This window comes from Accipiter gentilis, chromosome 8 (assembly GCF_929443795.1).
Source record: "Accipiter gentilis chromosome 8, bAccGen1.1, whole genome shotgun sequence".
In the NCBI taxonomy this organism is placed as follows: Eukaryota; Metazoa; Chordata; class Aves; order Accipitriformes; family Accipitridae; genus Astur; species Astur gentilis.
Window position 1 is genome coordinate 42801538 of NC_064887.1, and position 21917 is coordinate 42823454.

The 21917-nt window shown below is 37.9% G+C and overlaps 2 protein-coding genes across 2 annotated transcripts in view; both read right to left on the reverse strand.

Annotated features, from left to right (window-relative positions):
- Positions 1-4170: 4170 nt before the first annotated feature.
- LOC126041953 (semaphorin-4D-like) lies at positions 4171-21316 on the reverse strand. Its single transcript, XM_049808388.1, has 12 exons — positions 21257-21316; positions 9747-9892; positions 9356-9415; positions 9060-9158; positions 8770-8869; positions 8484-8594; positions 7974-8125; positions 7482-7657; positions 5923-6079; positions 5343-5565; positions 4758-4873; positions 4171-4341 (listed from the first exon to the last, which is right to left on the reverse strand). The coding sequence occupies exons 2-12, from the start codon at positions 9870-9872 to the stop codon at positions 4171-4173; spliced, it is 1491 nt and encodes a 496-aa protein (XP_049664345.1). The 5' UTR covers positions 9873-9892; positions 21257-21316.
- The window catches only part of SUGP2 (SURP and G-patch domain containing 2), an 86879-nt gene continuing 84109 nt past the window's right edge, over positions 19148-21917 (reverse strand). Inside the window, 3 exon segments of the mRNA XM_049809462.1 lie at positions 19148-21129; positions 21131-21186; positions 21189-21393. Coding sequence (XP_049665419.1) covers positions 21016-21129; positions 21131-21186; positions 21189-21393 — 375 coding nt within the window. The 3' untranslated portion in view covers positions 19148-21015.

The following is a 21917-nucleotide window of genomic DNA, read 5'->3' on the forward strand; positions in this document are numbered from 1 at the left end:
CAAAAGATTTTTGGCACCAAGAAAGCTGAATCGAGGTTAGAAGCAATGGGGAAGGTTTGCGTTTTCACAGCTTATGGGTATACGCTCAGGAAAGTCACTGCAGGGTGCAAGCTGGAGCAGCGCTGGATGGCTGTTCTGAGCTGGCAGCTGAACAAGCAGCTCAAGGACTACCTTGGCGCTGTCGCAGCACTGAGCACCAGCAGTCCTCTTGCCCCATATTCTCCGTCCTTCCTACGTGCAGCGTGGCAACTAATGACAAAAGGACTAAAACTGCACCGAAGACACTACTGAAAGTAGGGCACAGTATCTTTCATATCGACCTGTTAACTGTAACTTATCTATGACTTCTCTTAGAAGCTAATTATTTTACACATTTAAATTAGGGTAATTAGATCAGCAGGAATTGAACTAAAACCAAATTCTGGTAGCCTTGTGAGGATTTTCTGAAATGGGGTTTTATATTCCACCTGCACTTCCTTCCACTATGGGAAGAGAGTTAAATGTCCCCAAAGATAAGAATGGAAATTTCGATCACTTCCTATGTTATTAGTTACATACCACTATCCAGTCTGCATCATTAATTTCCATATAGCCCTTTGCATATAGGGAGTAGGAATATAGGTAAAGGAACCCTGCAAGGAAGTAGGCTCCCTTTCAAACTGTGAGACAAGATATGCACCTCAGATCTTGGTTTCTGCATTGCACTGATACAATCACTGAAACGCAGCCAGGCAGGTCTTGGCATAATGGCTTGCCAGCAGCTGTCCAGTCTTCCGATGTTCAGACATCCATTTTATATAGTTCTCTTGTCCACACTTTGTGCCTACAGCTTCACCTTGCTAGAAAGGCTGATGTTGTTCCCACCTTTACATCCTTCCACAGAAAGTGCAAACACTGCTGTGTTGGTAAGTAGCAGCGTTACAGACAGACACAGTAAACTGTGAATTTGCTTCTTGCAAGTTCAACAACTGACCTCACCTTCCTTCTATGGTATTTGCACATAATACACAAGAACCTGTTGTTATGAAGCGTAACAGAATAATAATTTGATCCAGGGAGAAAGAAGGCATCCAAAAAAAAGAGACCGTGACTTTGCTCCAATGTAAAGAAGCTTAACCTATTTATGTTTTAAGGGAGAAAAAACACTGAATAGCTGCTTATCTGCTCTTCCTTCCTATCCAGGTACCTATATTGTACACATCGTCTTCATTTCTGAGTGTTCCTTTCTAACTTGAAAGCAGGTGTCTTGCTACAGTTGGTACAGACTTCCACATAGGAAAATCCATTTTGAAGAAGGCTTCTCCTTCCATAGCTATGTGAAAATTGGAAAAAAATGAGCCGTCCATGTCTAGAAGAGCATCAACCTTGTACTTTATGCACATCTGGCAAGAGACAGAGTGAGGCAGCATAGCCTTTTGTTCAGGGATTTTTGTGATCAAGAACCCATTAACAAAAGAAGCTACCATGTCTGAATTTTGACCACACCTCAGAAATAAATTCAGAACAATGATGCAGTACGGAAGTTGATTCATGACATTTTTGGACAGAGGAAGATGTAACATAAAGGTCACTAAACACCCATTAGAAAAATAAATGCGTGCAAAGTGTTTTGAAAGCCTAAATAAAGGGAAAGCAGAGGAAAATAGAGAAAGATAAAATATAGGAAGATGACTCGGGAACTTCTAACAAAGCACCAGATCTGACACCAATACTCACTATGGTCAGTGACAAGTAATTTAACCTCACATGTAAAATGAGGATAGTAGCAACCTCTTGGGGCACTGGAAGACTTAATTAGTTGCTATTTGTAGATTAAACAGAAAGTCTGAAGGTGAAAGCACTGAACGCTAAGTATTATTAGCTTTTGAAGTATTAATTTCTGTAATTGGGCAAGCCCAACATTACAAAAAAGTGGATCAGTGTCAATTTTTGAAAGAAATTTATTCTTATGGTTCTATCATGTCAAAAAGGTACCCAAATGAGGAATTTTGCTTTTAAAAGTAGTAACTGGTAACACATCTATGTAATACACAATGCAGCTTGTCAACTTCAATTCAGAGTTTCTGACTCCTACCCAAATTTACATTCCACATTCCTTAACAGGAAACATCATGTCATCTTAACCAAACAGCTTTCTGAGCTGCAAGCTCCCAGAGCTCTCTGTGAAACTTGCACTGTGCAGTGCACTGACACTGCACTCCTTAAGAAAAGCTCACAAGCATTGATTCATTAATGTTCAAACATGTTCGTTTGTGTGGCTGAACTCTTCCTTACACTGCCTGATCCCTCTGTAGCTGGTGCTGGACTTCCCAAGCTAGCTGTACCAGTGGTTTTTTGGCTGGTTTCTCTGCTCTTCCAAGGCAGAGATAAATGACCCTTGTAGAAGTTCCAAATGAACAAGAAAAAGAAAAGGAAAGCAAACCCAGCCCCCAAGAGTTTTAAAACAAGCTTCTCTCTTTGGCTGTCCGCAGATTTCTGTTTTGCTGCCTCGTTCAGTAAAGAAGGCGGTACTGAAGACTGAAAACCCTCAGCTTCTGCTTCATTATGCTTATTTGCTGTGGCAATAACATTTGCTTCCTCTGTCTTTTCTTGGGCATAAAGGGCATAGCGGGCCACAGTGATAATGAATTCCTTCCCTTTGGATTTCTCCACCGAGAGACAATCATAGAATCCAGCCGCATCCATTGTCACATTAAATATTGCTATTCCTCCATCATAGAGGAGATATTTAGAGTCCTTGGCCTGAAGTCTGCTCCCATTAAACTTCCACACTATGCTTGCCAGATTCGACAGAGGAACACATTTAAGATGAACATTGTTTCCAAGGGTAAAGAGACATTTTCTCACACTATTTTCTGAAATGATGAAGATAATTTTTTTAAAGTAAGAACACTGGGGATTTAGTTTAACTTACATAACCAAATACATAGTCAAATAAACATAAAATTTAATTCAGCAGTCTTGACAATGGGTAATGAAGAGGTAAGGGTTAAAGACAAAGAAATCCCATTACTAACAGGTCTGACGATCAGTGAGTGACACCTTGCTGGCCTTATTCCCACTGATGTGTAACAGAATGAATATGGGACTAGAAGTTTAAGACTTCCACATATTAATCTGATTTTGCCTCACCTATACACATAACCATGCATAAATAAATTCACCTTTGTACACCTCAGCTTCTATATTGGTTAATGACATCTCTTCACAGAAATGCTTTGATGTCTGCACAATGCTTATATCAGCTATGTAAAAGTTCCCCAACTGTCCCACTGATTGCCTTATTATCATTTGTCATGCAGTCTAAAATATACAAGACTAAAGACAACTCTGACTTTAAAGAGACATTAAGTGGAGGTAAGAGATATATCTTGTGTCACGAAGAAAGCAATGTATCTTGCAACTCATTACAAAGCCACTGCATAATAATACCAGATCACACACACCTGCAATTCTACATTAGAAGTAATTAACTTCCCAATCAGACTAAAAATAATCAAAGTAATTTTAAATGGCTGATAACAAATAGCCTTCTTTTTAAGTGTACTCTTGAATGGTATGTCATGTATCTGCAGAACAGCATCCTAAAGCAGTGAGAGATTTAATAGGACATCTGATGTGTCGTGTGATTTCTGCAAAGTGGGTGTGGGAGGGACACCAATAACTTCAAACGGGTCACATTTATGCTTCCCTTGAGAGTAAGAGTTTCAGTCTGAACTGAGGTATTCTGACATTTAGATTGAGAGAATTAAGAGCATTAGGCAGTACCAGCTCAGTGTGGGGTTTTTGGGTCTTAGTTCAAAAGTAATAATCGACATGATTTTAATTCTGTGTTTTTCTGTAATGCAAGAATTCCAGTGACACAAACTGAACAAGCAGTTTGACCACATGAAGTTAAAATATTCTTTCTTAAAACAAATGTTCACATACCTACACTAAGGCAGCTGGAAGCATCCCCGTATTTCACACTTTGAATTAAGTTCCTGAAAAAAAACCCAAACAACAAAACAAAATCCACAAAATCAAAGAGATTAAAACACAGACAAGAACTGTTCCGGTTTGTATCATTCCATTTCTAGGAATCATCCTAGTTTTGCATTACAGACATTACGAGTGCACTGATAAAGCAATCTCACATCAGGTGTGCAGCTGAAACAACAGCTTTTTTACTTACTCCGTATGACCAGTTTGATTTGCCAGTAAAACACATTCATTAGCAGATTGAGACCACGCGCAGTAAGGATCCCTTGCCAGGACGCAATCCAAGCAGTACTTGTATTGGTGGCACTCAGAAACTGGAAGCTGCACCACTTGAGATAGGGACCCTACATAGAGCATTCCCTAGAAATGCAGGAGGGAGCTCTTTTACAATAGTGAGTGAGATTTTAAGCTATTATTTTCTAATATGGATTTTAAGATTTTCTGGTATTTATTAAAAATATCAGTAAACTAAAAATCTTCTAAGAATAGATGGTGATATGAATGAGGAAAAAAACTAGCTTTCCATAGCATGTAAAGAATCAGAGTTCCTTCCCTAATTTTTTAATGAACATAAAGGCTTATTTCAGTTATATTTTGACACACACAAATTCTTCTTCTGCAGAAAAAAGATGTTTTGTGCTTCTGTTATTAGACAGAAGCAGAATTATGAGACATTTACAGGCTCTTTAAAAGCCAGAAAGAACAACACAGAAGAGCAAGGCCTGAGGCAAGCTATTACAGCAGTCACTTTCCATATGTAGGGACAGAAGTTCTACCTTTTCAGAAGACAGCTGGAGAGATTGTACGGGCTCCGGAGACAGAAACAGCTGTAGCTCTTCCACAATGAACATTTCCCCATCACAATTGAAAGCTTTATGCAAATATCCATCATCTACATAAAATGAAATGTATTTCTAAAGATAAACTTGTTTAAACATAGCATAACATTTTAGCCTGATAATTCATGTTGAAATTAGACAGAGATTTAGAAGACATTCCTGGGCATAGGGAATTTTTTAAATTCTTCAAAGCAATTCTTATTTTTTCTTTCAATAAGAGAGAAGCAATGATTTTTTTTCCGGTGAAAAAAAAGACCTCAAACAATCCCTGAATTTGCAAATATTATTATGCCAAGTCTCCTTTGATATGGAAAGTTTCTAAAGAGAGCCTTTTAATGTCCAACAAGGCAAACACATTTAATCTAACTGGGATGAAAATATTAAACTAGCAAGACAGCTTCTGAATGCAAAACTTCAAACAGAGCTGATGAATACTTTTACTTTTTTGAAGTCTCAGAAAAAAATTCTGGAACAAAATACATAAAAATGGATAGTAACTTCTCCTAAAATAAAAGCACTTACCTGTTCCTAGAAACATAACATTGTATGTTTGTTTGTCTAGGCCAGTGACTCTGTCTACTACAATCCTGGTATAGTTTGAACCTCTCTTCAGTAGCACCGGTCTATTACCGATTGGATTTACAGAATTATCCATTAGAGGGTGATCTCTAACAAACTGCAAAACTTTGTCAGGCAAATCAGAAGAAGTATTATACCCAATACTCCGGGCAAAATTATCAATGCACTAGAAACAAAACATAATGAACATGATTACAATTGCTTTTACATTTCACCAAGGTATATAAAAAAGGTATATTTCCTTCTAATGATTCAGTTATTTCTATTTATCTTCAAAAGATAAAAATAATTATTTTCCTCACACTTTACAAACTAGGTAATAGTCCCACATCTCTTGTGGAGCAGAACTGTAAGCAAGGCAGCTTTTCTAGGAACCTTTGTATGATGGAATGAGAAAGCAGGTATCTCTTTGCTGATTATAAACACTGCATTTATACTGGTAAAACATGAGCTAATGATTTGCTACCAAAAAAAGATAATCCAGAGGCTGTTCTTTAGTTAGAGCAAGTAAATTCATATTTACAGCACCAGGACGTGGAACTGGCACTTCTCCCCTATATACCATCCACTTAACAGGGGAATGTTCTACAGTTACTGGTCCTTTGTAGCTTCCTTTGGAGAAGACTTCCTGAATATTTTTCATACTGTATGCACAAACAGCTGATATGTCTAATCTTCCCCTTAGAAGAAAAGAAAACAACAACAAAACAACACACAAAATAAAAGCAAGTTTTATTGGCTTTTATATAGAAAGAAATACTCTAAAATAACCCAATTTCCACAGTGCACACTGCTGTTTTTCAAGATTAGTCAAAAGATACCTAACACTAAAAATACTTCTCTGTTGCAGTTTTCATGATTCACTAAGCAGAGAATAAAACAAAGACATTCACAAAAGATGGTATTAAATATGTTTTTGCTAAAAATCAAGGAATGGCCCTCAAATAAATTGAAACAACTTAGAAAATGAGGACCTTTTGACAACCTTTCTGGTAAACAGACAGATGAGCCCAAGTATTATGGTAATCAATGTTTTGACAGGATTCTCCTCCCTTTGGCTCCACACTTCTTACACACACCATTAGTTCTTTTTCTAATCCCTTTCACTTGTCTTGCTGAAAAACACAATACTTCTCTTTGCCTCCAATTATAATGCTTTTCAAAATTATGACTGAAAATTTAGGTAGACTTTCAGGAGTGTCTGGATCAGACACTGACGTGATTTCAGTTCCACCAGTGAATACCAAGTCTAAGTCTCTTTGCCACACCCAAAGGAATAAACGTTCTACAAATTCCTATCGTAGGACACATTGAACCCAACCTGCCATAACCAGAAATAAAATTCACATAAGCTCCAGTGGGTATAAACTGACAGGTAAATAGGTGGCAGCAGGTTAAGCTGCACAGTGCTGACTGTGCTGCATTCTGATGCTTTTATAAAACATGGGAAGTACCTACTCACAGATTCTTTGTCATTGGTATTTTTTGACATGTAAAGTTTTGATACACTTTGTCTTGTTTTTTTTCCATTAGTCAGAGCATTAAGAAAAAGCTAGTTAGCCCTAAAACTTGTACGGCATTTCCTTGGAGTTCTGTTTTCATTTTCACAGAACATTACATTAAACAAGCAGGCCATGACAGATACTTCTTTTGGAACAGAAGAATAATTCTGCACCTTGAAGTGTCAGCTATTTCCTTTAGTGCTATAAAGACCCAAAGAATCCAGGGCTTTGTGTATGTAATTATGCAATTTTATATGTAATTAGTTTTAATTGCCCCACCATCCGACTAGAGAAAACATAACTCTAAAAACTTGGCTTAGGAGAAGCTTTTGGTTAGTCTTTAATTGAAGGCTTTGGCCCAGGAACCGAAACCATTTTGTTTCAAATGATAATGTTTGCTCAGTTGGATCAAACTGTAAGAAAAACAAATGTGGTCCATTAAAACATGCAGCGTAAGTAGATGGTAGCTTCTTGTACTGAGTTAAAGCCAAAAGGCTGTACTCAGGCTATTAATGCTGAAGTGAGAACCCTTACTCAGTTCATTACAAACTTTAGTAGCATACGTAGCCCTGTATCTCACCATTGTTGGGAAAAAATTCCATAAAATATGCTGTCCTGCCACTTCCTTCTCCTGAGTAAAAAGATGTCCTGGACAATATTGAAATGGAAGTTTAATTCTGGAATGGAACAGGAAAGGCGGGATTTTAAAAATGATGTCCATCTTCTCTGCAGTATGCGTTTTCCACCAAGATCACCCTAAATGAAGGAATAACACCAGAATGCATAAAGAAATAGATGTAATTTTCACCTAATAGCATTGTTTTGGGGAAAAATATTGTTGGCCTTTCAATAAAAATCTCAGTTCAAAGGCAAAGAAAAAAGCTTTAAATGTCAAATGCAACCTGAACAGCTGGTTCTGTTCTAGCAGGAAAAAGAGGGAGCTAGCTCAGAAATAAAACGTCTGTGACAGAATTTTGTTTGGTTAGCCAGTGTAGATACCATTGTTAATCACTCGACTATGAAACTTCATCTGAAATACACTAAACAAAATCTTTATACTACAAATACTAACTCTGCAGATACGGGCAATTCTGGACACCAGAAGCTTGTCATAGAATTCAAACTCAATAGCTGTTTCAGTGAAGAACACATAAATTTTATCATCATCTCCATTTGGATTAGATTCACTTTCACGCACTATTTCCATGTTGACAAAGCTTGGTTCTGAAACACATAAATACACCAAACATTTTAAGTTTATTTCAAGAAAAGCATAAATGCCAGATATTATTTTAAAATTAAGTCTAATTGAACTTTTTTGTGGACTAGTGGAGAAGGGAAGAGCTCAGAAGTATTTATGAATCTATCAAACATTAAAAGAAGGAACTGTGCTTTCATAAAAGGAAAGGGGCTGTGGCTTGTCTCATCACTGTAGTCCATAGTCACGAATTCTTTTAAATTCTGTCCTTAGTTCAAAAGCTCACACTACGAGATTGATACATAACATACTACTACATTCTAGAGAGAATTCGTACACCAAGTTAAAGTTCAAGAGACTGAAATATATAAAAAAACTTCTTACCATTTAGCCACAATGTTTTAAACTCTGTTCTTAGAGGATTTCTCATACTGCGAAGTATTATAGGTTCTGTTCCCAAAAAATTATTTGAAGTAGCTGAGTAAAATTCCCCATCTGTAAAGATTTGGAAGAAACAAAAAAGTATAAAGTACTTACTTTTAAAATGCAGAGACATATCATAAGGAACCAATTGGGGATGACATGCAAAAACAGAATTAGGGTAATGGTATCCAATAACTTAGTTTAGAGGAGGAAAATCATTTCAGGTTGCATGTCAGTCCAAACATACCTACAAAAACAGATGCATACTTTGGAGTTGGTTCAAATGGACACTTGCCTCTGCTCTCTTCAGCTCTTCCTTGCAAGCTTATGTTTGTCCCATGGATAACCTATGGCAAACATTCATTTAAATAGGATGAAAAAAATAACATTTGTTAAGTAATTTTCTGGTCTTTCATACTTTTGTAAATGAATTAGGAAAGTTTCTAATTTTCAACAGGAATATTTTGAGAAAGGCATGTAAAGATCTGCCATACTACTCCAATGTCTTCAGTAAAACCTGTATTCAAACATAATTACCATATGATCACAAGTTGGGTGATATGCGTTGGTTCCACAAACATATAAGTTAGAGTCATTTATCTTATGGAGGAAGAGGATGTAGTTCTGGCATCTTATCTAAAATAGAAAAGAAAAATAAAATTTACATAATGTAGTGGATTGCATCTGAAAATTTCCTGGTGTCTTAGCAGCAAGCAAACAAACCCAACAGATTGAAATGAACTTGCTTTTACTTTGTTTATTAAAAAGAAGCTTGATGCTGTAGCCATTTTCATTTTAGCTAATAACTTAGAGGGGGAAACAGAAATTCCTACCTTGTCCTTTCCTCTATGAATACATTCCAGTTGTCTTTCCTGTGTAGCAAACCAGTATTCCTAAAAGCCAAAAATACTTGTAAGGTGGTATGTTGCGATTCTTTTTCCACAAAATTATGTGTAAAAAAATCCCTAAATGATCCTAACTTTGAACCTACTGGGGTAAATAAGCATTTTCCTATGTATCTCCATAATATACAAGGCATAATAAATAACCTGAAGAGAGGTACTGCTTTGCTTAAAAAAATAAAAAGATTCTGTGATAAAGTTTCAAGCCTTGAAATGGTAATACTTCCATCATTTAAAGTCAGAACATTATGTTCAATTTAAGAAAACCACAGACAAAGTATTTTTTTAAAGAAGGTATGGGGAAAAAAAGTCTTTAATTTACCCTGGCTATTTCTCTAGAAATATTATTCAAGTCAAGCGCAAATACTACATCTCTGCCTCCAACAAATAAGGTATTGGTTTCCTCATTCACAAGGAGAGTGGAAACATTGGATAATGCTTCTGTCATAAAAGTGTTTATATTTCCAGCTGCAAAACATAGAAGATAAGTTATTTTAAAAACATTTAATACTACAATCACATTGTTATGTAATAAAAATTCCAGATTGACAACAAATTGTAACAGACCAAAGGGAAAAGCTTATACACATTTCCAGAACATTTTCTAAATAATATGAAAGTATTTGAATAAATGCATGGATATTCTTTTCCCAATTTATTACAGGAAAATAAACAACACTATTATTATTGCCTATAAGCCAGAAGCTCCAGCTACAACAATTATTGTTCAAGGCATTCCTCACTGTCATTTGGATGAATGCATCCACAACACTTGAGGTGAAACAGTCCACAGCATTCTTTGTATGCCTAATAAAAAACAAACTCCCAACACCGTGCTATGTTTCTTTCTGCTTGTGAAATTACTATTTTTCACTTACTTTGGTATTTTACTGTTTTTCTGGGAATGCAGTTTGCAACAGATGCTTTTGTATCTTGTATTAATTGCAAAACAAGGTAAAAGACAACAGCAGTGCTACTCATTTTCAGAGAGTCAACTAGAAATAGGTTCTTCCTAGTTTTTATTACTTTTCATTAAATAATTACAGGCAGCAACTTCTTCATGGTTCTTGAAAACGTCCTGCAGAAGTCCTCTGAAGTAAGTATCTGTAGTCTTCGAGTATTTTCTGAAACTTGTCAAAACCTCTTACATTTTCTGTTCAGACAACTACTTCCAGATGTCCTAAATTAAAAAGAGTTTAAGTTCAGTGTAATATTTGGTTACCTTCATTTTTGTAAGAGATGGACAGCCATGCCCTTTTACAAGATTTTGTAGCTACTACCTATACTTATACTCAGAAGTAGACACTACTCTGATGGCAATTCCAAGCACTTACCAGCAAACCAAGCTATGCACCATGTCTGTGATTCTCATTTGCAAGCTGCAATGTTTCAGATTTTCTGCAGGGTATCTAAGTATTATTTCGCAAACAGTAAGAACAAGTGGGAACATTCTGCAGCAGTCAGCTATTTTAAGTATTTAAGAATAATCACAGCTAAAACTGCTTTATTTACAGTAATTTACCGTGTTTTATATGTGTTATATAAAAATAATGCATAAACATATCAAATCAATCATATGTTATGAAAAAAGAATTTATATTTTATGAACTTAATTAGAATCAGGTACTCTTATGCCTGGCATTTTGGCAGTCCATCTAAATTAATATGCCTTCCAGCCGACGCTAGAAAACTGATCAAAATTAAAGCTAGGTAGCTGTCATCTGCAATTACAGAAACCACAAAGCCAGATTCCAAATCTGCTTTCATAAAAAAGGGAATCTCTGCTCTTTCTGTACTTTCATCTGTAAGCAAATGCCAACAGCTGAGGAAACCGTTTGCATTAGCATAAGCCAAGTAAAATATCGTTTCGGTTTGAATACATTTAAATTAGTAAATCGGGTTGGAAACTTCAGAAAACTATTAAGTAACTTCTGTTAGCCCCTGTATTGTAACCCAGGGTGTGAGCCTGCATAGACAGATGTTGCCCACATGCCCGGACATTTCCTTGGCCAACAGCACCTATCTCCTAGGACATATGGTATTTGAGAACAGACTTTTTCCACCAGCCTGTTTTATACTTTCCGGTGACCCACTCTGTTCACAGCACCCAGGACAGCTGGTCCTGGCAATAATGGACACCAGAAGTTTGCAGCTGTCCTGTCCCATCACATCTTTGTTTCAGCAGACAAATCTTAATGCTGGCCCTAGACTCCCACAGCACATTTTGCTTCAACCTCTTCCCTAACAGGCACTTCTGGACTGCACATGTGGTCCAGCGGAGCAAAGGTGCCCCAGTCCTTAGGGACAGGAGGTACGAGACTCCTCGGGGCCCCAGGCTCCCCAAACTACGCCCCAACCCAGCATCACTCCACCGACCCTCCTCACCCCTCAGGGCACGCCCCCCACACCCCACCGGCACCAACACCGCTACACCGACGCCGAACACCCCCCGCCCCCCAAAATGGCGTCGCCTCCCACACACCCCCAAAATGGCGGCGCCCCCCTCAGGCTGAGGAGCGACCGTTGGCGCCCCGCCCTGAGGCCACGTGACATCGGCCACCCCAGCCAGCCACGTGGTGCCGCCCGCCGGGGCACGCGACGAGGCCGCCTCCTCCCCCCCCCCCGCCCCCGCGGGAAGAAGCCGAGAACCGCGGAACGGGGCAGCCCCGGTCCCCGGGGCCTTTCCCCCCCACCCCGCGCCGGGTGACCGCGGGGACGGAGCCACACACGCTCCTGGGGTGGTGGTGGGGAAGGAGCAGTCGGTCCTCGGTGGGGTGGGGCTGTGCTGAGACTTTTGGGGGAAATCGGAACAAAAACATTAATTCTCCCATCCCGCGCATTACCTGTCCTAACCTTTGGCTTCTCGCTGGGTCACTAGGGTGGGCCCAGGGTGTGGAAGCTTGACGCTCAGCAGAAACGGTTTTTTTGTGTCAAACCTTACCCCTAACAACTCATCATCTTTAGTATTTATGTTCATTTCTGAATGAAATGCACATAAACTGCATAGGCATATGGATGAGAAGTGATCTGCATCCTCCTTGTGACTTGGATTTAATTACCGGGATCGAACAGTAAACTAAACCACGGATTTTTGTGCTCGGTGTACGCAACAAACGAGAACTTCGCAAAACTCCATCTCCTAACCTTCCTCCCATTGACATCAGTAAATAACACACAGTAACTTACAAGGCATCAGCTAAAGCCAGAACTTACTGATTCTCTTTTAGTTTTTGTGTTGTGTGACCTCTTAATGATCTCTCATTTTAGACTGTTTTTCAAAATTCTTACTTCCCATCCAACAGTAGTTCTGGTTTCTGAAATAGGTCTTGTAGACTGTTCCAAGATAGAATTTCTGTTAACCCCACAAATCAAACAGTCTCTAATGCACTTCTGCCAAAGTGGCACCTGTTTTAAAAATTAGATTTTGTTGCTTTGTATTTGCTGCTTTATTACCTGGTGGCAGGATAACAAAATATGACTTCCCCTTCAAAGCAAAGTCTTGCCTAGGAGATAATTTTCAAGGAAATGAACACAACCTTCTAATGACGTGAATTAGGCACAAAAAGCTGAAGAGAACACACTGCGTGCTAGCGCTTTCTTAAACAGCAGTAACTTTATTGCCCACAGATAATGCAAACATTTTCCACACTTGCTGCAATTCAGCAAGTTACCTACTTAACAAGGTTCACAAAAACTATTTATTTCAGAAGTACCCTATTGTTCTTTGAGCATATTCTCATTTAAGGTGTTTATTATTGCTCAAATCTACAGTCTGGTTGTGATTGGCCACTCAGTCATGAGATATGCAGAATTAAAAGATGATACAGGACTTTCAGGAATTCATTTTTAATTAGAAAATATACCTGCTTGTAGGACAGAAAACAATCCAAAATAACAATATTTGAATTTCTGAGTCCAGACTTTCTTTGGGCACAATACATCAGGATTAACGTTAAAGCAGAATGGAATATCAATAGAAAAAAAAAACTGTACATTGATTTTGTGAAATAACATCTCTGCACAGATAAAGTGTTCACACTAAGGATGCTGTAGTGTCTTCTAAAAAAAACACAAACCAAAACCCACAAAACCAAACCCAAAATAAATAGGAAAAATGTCACTGGTATTACACCAAAGAAGAGCTTTGAAGGCAAAAAAAAAAAAAAAAAAAAACCAACCAAAAAAAAGAAAACATCTCTATTAGTCCAACACAATTACTCCAAACAGTGTATTATTGACTGTAGTTCTCTTACTCTGTTAGGGCACCTCCCCCAAAACGGGGATCTCCTCATTTCTCTTCAACGAGAGCAAATGTCCTTTCTTCTAGAACCAGGTCCTTACACATACTAAATTTTTGAAGGAAAAGGAGGAAAAAGGTGTAGCCAGGGCTTGAACTTGCCTCTGTAAAGCTTTTCCTAGCTGTCAGTATAAAAGCAAGGGACAGGAGACCTGGCTGGTATCTTTCACAAATGAACACTCTCACTTTACCTCTCCATAGAAGGCGGCTGCACAAGTGTTAAATTTCAGTTCGTTGCAATTTTCCCCCTCATATCCTGTCTAAAAAAGGAATTTTAATTTAAAGGCAACAGTAAACCACACACATACGTAAAGAGAAAGTTTTGCTGTTTTAAAGTCAGTACACCAAGAAAATCAGAGAGACAACTAATTCCTGGGATACGTGAAAGGGTAAAACTCCTGCATTCTGACTGGGGCACAATGGTTTTGATATTCGTGTGGAAAGTAACACTGTTGTGTATGGATTTAATGTGCTAGAAGCCACATGAAAAAGTAACTAAGAAATGATTTAGTGGGTATTGTCAACAGAGACATTTAGCAGCACAGAAACAGAGGGACCTTCCTTCCCTCATACACTATAAAATCCTGCTTTACACTGATATAACACTGCATAATCTCAATTCCACTTTTTAGTGCCAAAATGATGCATATCTCTTACAAATGGCCAAATTCACAAGCAAAACATTTAAACCAGAAATTGTTTAGTTCTACATTTATTGCAGATATTAAAATATTAACAATGCTAACATGTTTACTTACACTGAAAAGAAATGTCAGTTACCCAATAACATAAGCATCTAATTGTTACTAGCTTAGCACTACTGCCAATTTGCACCGAACAGAAACTAGCAAGCTGCTCTACAAGATTAATGGCAAAAAAAACAACCAAAAGACAGTAGACACACCACTGAAGTTAGTTAAAATGTTCACTGAAGCTTGCAGTCTTCATGGAAGAGAGCCTGGAACTAAAATAACAGAAAAGAAGCTAGTAAACTTAAACAAGGCAATGTATCTGCATAACAAATGTTTCACATGTACAAGTATTTAAAATTTTCAAATCAGAGCTGCCTGCAAAAGCAGGTCAAAACTAAAAGGGAATTCCTTTTGCAAAAGGAGCGTAAGGTCATCTCTTGGTAAAACAAGATAAAGTGGCAGACAGTAACCCACTTGAGAGCAACACTGGAATCTCAGCACCAGTACTGCTCTGGTGATATCTTGTCCAAAATTAAAGTTTGGCACAAGAAAGACAGACCATACTACAGTCATCCAGGGTAGCAGATTAAGATTTTTCCCAGTGTTCACCTTTATTCTCAAGACAGCATTATATTCTAAATTGAATTGCACTCAGAAAGGATGGTACCATTTTCCAATCTGGATACCAACAATTCTCCCAGATGGGATAAGTAGGTGTTTAGCAAATGCACCCCAAATGGTACTATGCCCAACAAACTCAGGTTAAATCAGAGCAGCGCAGAATGCTGATCTGAGTGTGAGAGAGTGGATTTCAATCTAGCACGAAACTCCACTTTGCCTTGTGCCTTTCCACAAATAGTGTAACTTATAATCAAGAATCCTTCCAAAATGTAAATGTGAAAGAAGAGGTGAAGTTTGCAGGGAAATAAAAATTGTGAGCAGCAACACTGGCAGCTTCATCAATGAAACTAAAAGAAAAGCTAAACCCTTTTGAATGGGTCCGAGACATAAACCAGAGGCCAACAATATTGGTTCCAGAGTGTCATTCTAAAACAGACAGTGACTGATAGATCTCCTTTTTGAAAGGCTCAAGTTTTACACTGTGTAACTGCTAATTATGCACAGGAAAGAAAGAGAGGCAGTGAAGAACATACCCAAATAGGAACTTAGAGGTGAGCATACACTGCCAAATACTGTAATCAATGATCTTTCAAGTAACCTCTGGTCCAAAATGTTTAAGGATTTTAAACACCTCCAAGTAAAGCCTATGAGAAACATGTGGGCTATCAAATGTATTTAATCAAGTGTGATAACCAGATAAACTTATTTGTAGTTACAGCCTTCATGCTTCAACTTCTTGTAATGTAAAGGTGAAGACACATGTGATGTTCATGGAAAAACAGAACTCCCAGCATACTTTTCTATACCTGCCATCATGGTTTTATTTAGTGATTATATGCTTCAAGGCAACTAAAACTGAGCGATCAGAAAATTACACTGCAACATGATTTTGTTTCTTATGCTTTCAAAGACCCACACAGTAAGAAAAAAAACCCCACAACTTGCATTCATAAACTAAAACTGGTTGTTATAAGCAAGGAAAAGTTTGTTGCTATAGAATGAAAATGAAGACACTCCCTTTCAACCAGCAGGGTTTGTAATGGAGAAAGAATATCATTTTGTTCTTTAAACAGCAGGCACAGGCAAGTTGATAACTGAAGAACACATTTTCTTGCATATTTGTCAGTTAGGAACTTGAGATGATGCCACATTACTGTGGGGTGCTATTAGTGGTGTACCACAAGCTTTTTGCTCTACAAGAAGCATGGTGCAGGATGGAAACATCAGCAAGACAGCACTCACTGCTAGTAAGCAAAACATGCGTCAGCTCAAGATCAACTCTTTAAAGAGAACTTCAGCAAAGTAGGTTTTGGTACTATAACATTCAAGTGAAGACTTTTGACTAGTTTTAGAAAGGTAATGATGGAGAATGAGTACACTAAAAAGTGCGATATTAAATTCTGTCATTTTCGGTAATCCAGTCACAGATCCCTTAGTGATGTGCAAGTCGGAAAAAGATGAATGATCAGACCTTGAATGTTTATTTGTGGTAACACTGCTAAATCTTTCATGTCTTCAGAGCTGCTTCAAGCAGTTAGGTAATGCTTTTTGTTGAAGCACAGTAGATTAATTCAGTCTTCTCTTTCAGTAAGTTCTGGAATAGTCCCTTAAAAGTACAAGCTTTTTGTCTTATTTCTTGAGATTTTTCAAGAAAAGAACTTCTGCAAAGCAAATACTTAATAGAAACAGAAATGATTCTAAACTGATGGTCTTGTAAAACTGATGATCCACTTCCAGGTGACTTCCAAATATCTGACTTCCAAGTATTTTCTTCAGTATTTTCTGCAAACACATGAATTGCACCTGCTCATGGCTTAAACTTCTTTGAGAAGGAAAGAAATTATTCAAGAATTTGTTGGAGAAGAGCTGCAAATTTGTGTAAAAACAAAAAGTACACTTGAAATATGTACTACTTGTTCATTACAAAGAAAAACCTTAGCAGTTGAGGTTTTCAAGCAAGAGTTTAGTGTTCTCGGACTCAGATGAACTCAGTTATTCATCCTACACCGAAAGTCTAGAAGCCTATACAAAATAAGCACGCAGGTAGACTCTTCTTAAAATTGGCGTATGGAGGAAACTGCTTTATGCAGACTCCAGAAGTAGATCAGAAGATTAGCCCATCAACCCTTGCAAGATCTGAATTTGAGAAGGTTCTTGGCTTCAGAAAGGATCAGAGCCAAACCAGGTTAGTCAGATTTTTCATGTTGCTTATGCCATTTTTTTGTAAGCCATCTCATCACAAAACAGGCAAACTTGGCCAAAGAGAGAGGTAAACAGGCACTTCCGAGAACAAAATCAGTTGTTTCTTCCTCAGAAGATGACATCCAAGTTGTTAGCTTGCACAATTAAATACAAGACTAACTTTAATCTTGGAAAATGTTTTAATACACTAATATTCAAGTCCACTACTAATGAACAAAGTGTTCTTCATACTGGCATACTCTGCTGAAGATCTTTCACACAGCAGCCTTTGCATATCCGTGCACTTTCTAGCGAGCGAGTCTCTTATGTCAAACCTAGAAAGTAAGATTTGGGGTAATTCAGCAGTTCAAAGCAATTCAACGTAGGTCTGGATTCTCATAAAATGTTAAGAAGCCAGATATACTCATGGAAACAGCAAGGTTTTTCTTCATAAAGGAAGATTTTAAAAGCCCTAGTATTTTAATGTTTGCAGGAATTCATAAACCAGACGTGTCCATTGCACATACCTATTTACTTGCTCTTTTCTGCCTGTACATTTGTATCATTCTTTGACGGAAAACATCAAATGCATCTTCTTTATTTTCTTCCCCTGCAACACCCAAGCCCTCCCCTGCAGAGGTAGCACCCCTAGGGAGTAAAATGAATAGTTAGAACACTCTGTTTCTGTTACATTTGACGATGTGCATAAGAGATCTAAACAATAGCTTCCAACATAGACACAATTCAAGTGGAAAGTAATTCTCCTTCATTTTGGGGAGAAGGGGAGTGGAGGCTTGGTACCTGGCATACCAGATCAACTATAAAACAATTCCCACCTCCCATTACACATGCAAATACCCACCAGCAGTAAATGCTCCTATGATATTAAGGGAGCAGTGAAGATATAGTCATCTAGCAGATCAAATTCTTACATGAACTTTAACCACTCTATTCATGGTAGATAGGATCTTCTGTTGAAAAGATGCCAAAAACTGCCTTGTTTCTTAAATTTCAAAAATGACACAAGTCAGACACTTTGAGGAATGAGTAGAAAACACCACATAACTCTGGATAAAAGATGAAATATTTACCAAGGGAACATAAAGCTGCTTGTTTAAAATTTCTAGCACCTAAAGCAAGCTGAAGTCTTCTAGGACACGGATCATAGACAAAACCTGGAGCTCCTGCCCTTCCAAGAAAAACGAGTCATTAACTCCTCTCTCTTCATCCAAACATGCCAACAGAAGCAGACAGGCCTCAACAATATCAAAACAACTTTCTGCCCTGGAAATAGATGGAGAGGATGACCCACAAGAATGCAGAGATACAAATAATTAAACCCCATCTCTTTCTCCAGGCTATGTGCCTAGAACGTAGACATTACAAAGCTAAGATTAATGAAACCTCAGCCACAGGAATGATCCTCTGTGCCAGTTTTATCCTCCAGGTCAGTTACATTAGTATTATCTGTTAAAGATTTCATTACGTGAAGTAAGAAAATTTAGATTGCCCCATGTACTGAAATTGGGATTGCTGTGCTACAGGGTAAAATCTGAGGACCTTAAGTAGAAAAAAGAAAAATTATTCTTAACCAATTTCTGTAATAATAGGTCCACTTAAGCCAAGTAGATTGTTGTGCAATTCTAAAAGAATATTCACAGACTCTAAAAAGCAAATTCAACTTTACAGTCCACAGTAGAATCCCTGGGTGCTGTTTTTTCTTCTGAATGGTACAGAGTCTGACTTGGCAGCTGTATGATCAAGTGAAGTTTTATGTTTTAAATTACGGTTAAAAGTAAAGTCACCTAAAAGACCTCCCGAAACTTTGCTTTTTTTCATCTTTTGTAGTATGACCTGTTTGAAGCAGGCTCACTATATTTGCTGTTTCCATTACACAATGGCTGCTTCACACTTCCAAACAGAAAGAACAGATTTGTTTTTTCTCTTCATATCACAGTTCCTCTTCTAGATTACTTTCAGAATAAAAAAAACTAATCAAAGACATGACATAATTACTCAGAGGAAGGTCTATCCCATAACAATGTTCTGCCTTTGAGTGTGGGTTTTGGTTGGGGTTTTTTTGCTGGTTTTTTTTTTTTTTTTTTTTTTTAAACATCTCTTGAACTGTAAAATTGGTCAGACCCATAGCTGTGACAAATCAGTTCTCAAGACAGGGAACAGCTCACAAGACCAGCATGAAACTCCATTTAAAATTTCTGGACCTATCATTTCCATGAGGAGTCACCATGCAATTCATGTATCTTTTACACCAATGTAAATAAAAATCTCCTCAAACCTGCAAATATGACTTGCGCTCATAGCCAATGACAAGCTTTAAGCTTTCCTAACAAAAAAGGGCCTCAAGCTTCTTTGTGTAACAACAGATGTGCCTGAATACATCAGTTTTAGATGTCAGTGTTACACAATGATCAAGGTATGCTCTACACTGGAGTTGGAGTCTCTCCAATTATTAATCCATCCCCTTTTGCTCAGAGAATGAGATTACACAGCACATGGACTTTTAAACAAGTCATCAATAGAAGAGCTGGTAGTTTTCAAAATGGGAAGAAAGAGCAGAGGTTACAGATTACCAAGTGAAAAAAAACCCAACACACACTGTATCAAAGCAACTAACAAGAGAGCAAAATGTTAAATTGCACTGGTTTCATCCTCACTGAGATTGTCCCAAAGTACTTTCCAAAGAATGACTTTAATAGGAAATTAAAGAGAGGTGCACACCATGAAAATAATCAATAATACGGCGTTCTCTCTACATTACAGAAAAGGTCAACAAGTTTTGCAAGAGGTACAGAAAGCAGTTCTTCACTACCCTTTGCAGGTGTCTCTACAAGAATGACATGGCAATGGACTTAAGCTGGAAAAACTGTTATTTTTGCATATTAAAAAATGCAGTTCTTAAAGATGGCCAGAAACTTTTAGAATGTGATGGAGTCACTGTCAGACCAGATACAATTAAATAGTTCACGATTAGCTGTGCACTGAAACTTGTGCCAGGAGCTACAGAAACAAAAAAATTACTCATATATTTGTTCCCAACAACTTTTGAGGCTAAGAACCAAGTTCTAACACTGGTGAACAGGCTGCAGGCGAAGCAAGCTGCTTTCTCATTGTCCATTTGCTGTTGAAGAAAGAAACACAGAAAATACAGTGATGACCACTGGACCACAGGGAGCACTAAGGGAAAGAGAAAGCAAAAAACCAGAAGTATCCCACCGACTAAAATGACCAGCACTGTCCAAGGGACGAAGAGAACATAGAAATCCCTGGAGAAAGAAGACTGTTAAACCACAGACTACATGTGTGGACTAGAAAGCTTGTTATATGGGCTCAGAGAGAAAGAAATAGTTTCTACTTCCTTATTCAGTCAGGGAGTTGAGGGAGGTATTATCCATTCTCTGTGCTGGCAGCAGCAGTGGATGCTGGGTACAGCAACTTTAAAAGACAAAATGAAGATTCAAAACCAAAAGTATATTTTAAAGGAAAAATCACACTTACCTTCTGGCAGATGCACTTACCTCTTTCAGTATGCGGTGGAATGAATCACATAATTAGAGTGAAAATAAAATTTGTTGCCTAAACCTAGGAGTACTGTGTATGACATTCCTGAAGTCTATTTATACATTATGTGCCTGGCAAGGTAGCAAGGAGATCCCTAGGATACTACTATGTGTTAAAACAAACCTAAATACACCAAACAACAAAAAACACCTCCTGAAGAACAGGGGCACCCATATATCTCTAGAAGGTGTCTGCACACTGCAGCATTCATGCTGCAGCCTTCAGTAATGGCAAACTGGATGGCAAGAAACTGCCACCTTCCAGACCAGACTTTGCCCAGCCTGGCCAGAAACATGCGTGAAGTCTTCACGCTCAACTTTAGTGAGGTCAGAGACCAACGTCAAGAAGGAATCCAAACACTGAACTGGCCACATCTAGATGGATTAGATAAACATAGTTACTACTAGAATCCCAGCCTTTTCCAGAGCTGTCAAATTTCTGTAGTGCGTTCCCATTACATACACTTTTACAGGCTCTCGGATTCCTTTTCCTCGTGTACCAAGGCCATGTCCTTCTTGCCAGCCCATCTTCTGAAGCATCTGGAAGCCCACATTCCTGTTTGTCAGTTTCTTGTGTGAAAATTCTAAATCTTTTGGTTTCTATGAAGAGGAAAAAAACAGAAAAACAAAGGGAGATCATGTATTAAAAATCCCTCAAATCCTGCCTCCCCCTAAACTAAATGTGTTTGAATTTCTGGATATACAGAAATATCTTCTAAGCAGCACTTCACTAGCTACACAGAAAAAGTCTATCAAAGAGTAAATACCTGCCTTGCCAGTTTAAAAAAAAATAATTCAGGTTCTCAAACTGTTTAATTACATTATTAAAATAGCAAACAATACTCCTTCATATTTTAAAAGGTAGTTATGTATTTTAATAACAAATATTGAATGATCTGATGACTGAATCCCTGTTAGAAATACAGAAGCAGTCAAATAACATCTCACCAGTTCTGGATAATTACAACATATTTTCCAGACAGCAATGCACTGATTGCATTATTTATTTTTTTTTTTAAATAGAAGACAAGATTATCACACAGCTTTTCAATAGTGTTGTAATCACAAAATGTTTAATTTTGACACAGGTAGTTAAAAGACAACAGGAGCCATGGCTCTCCTCA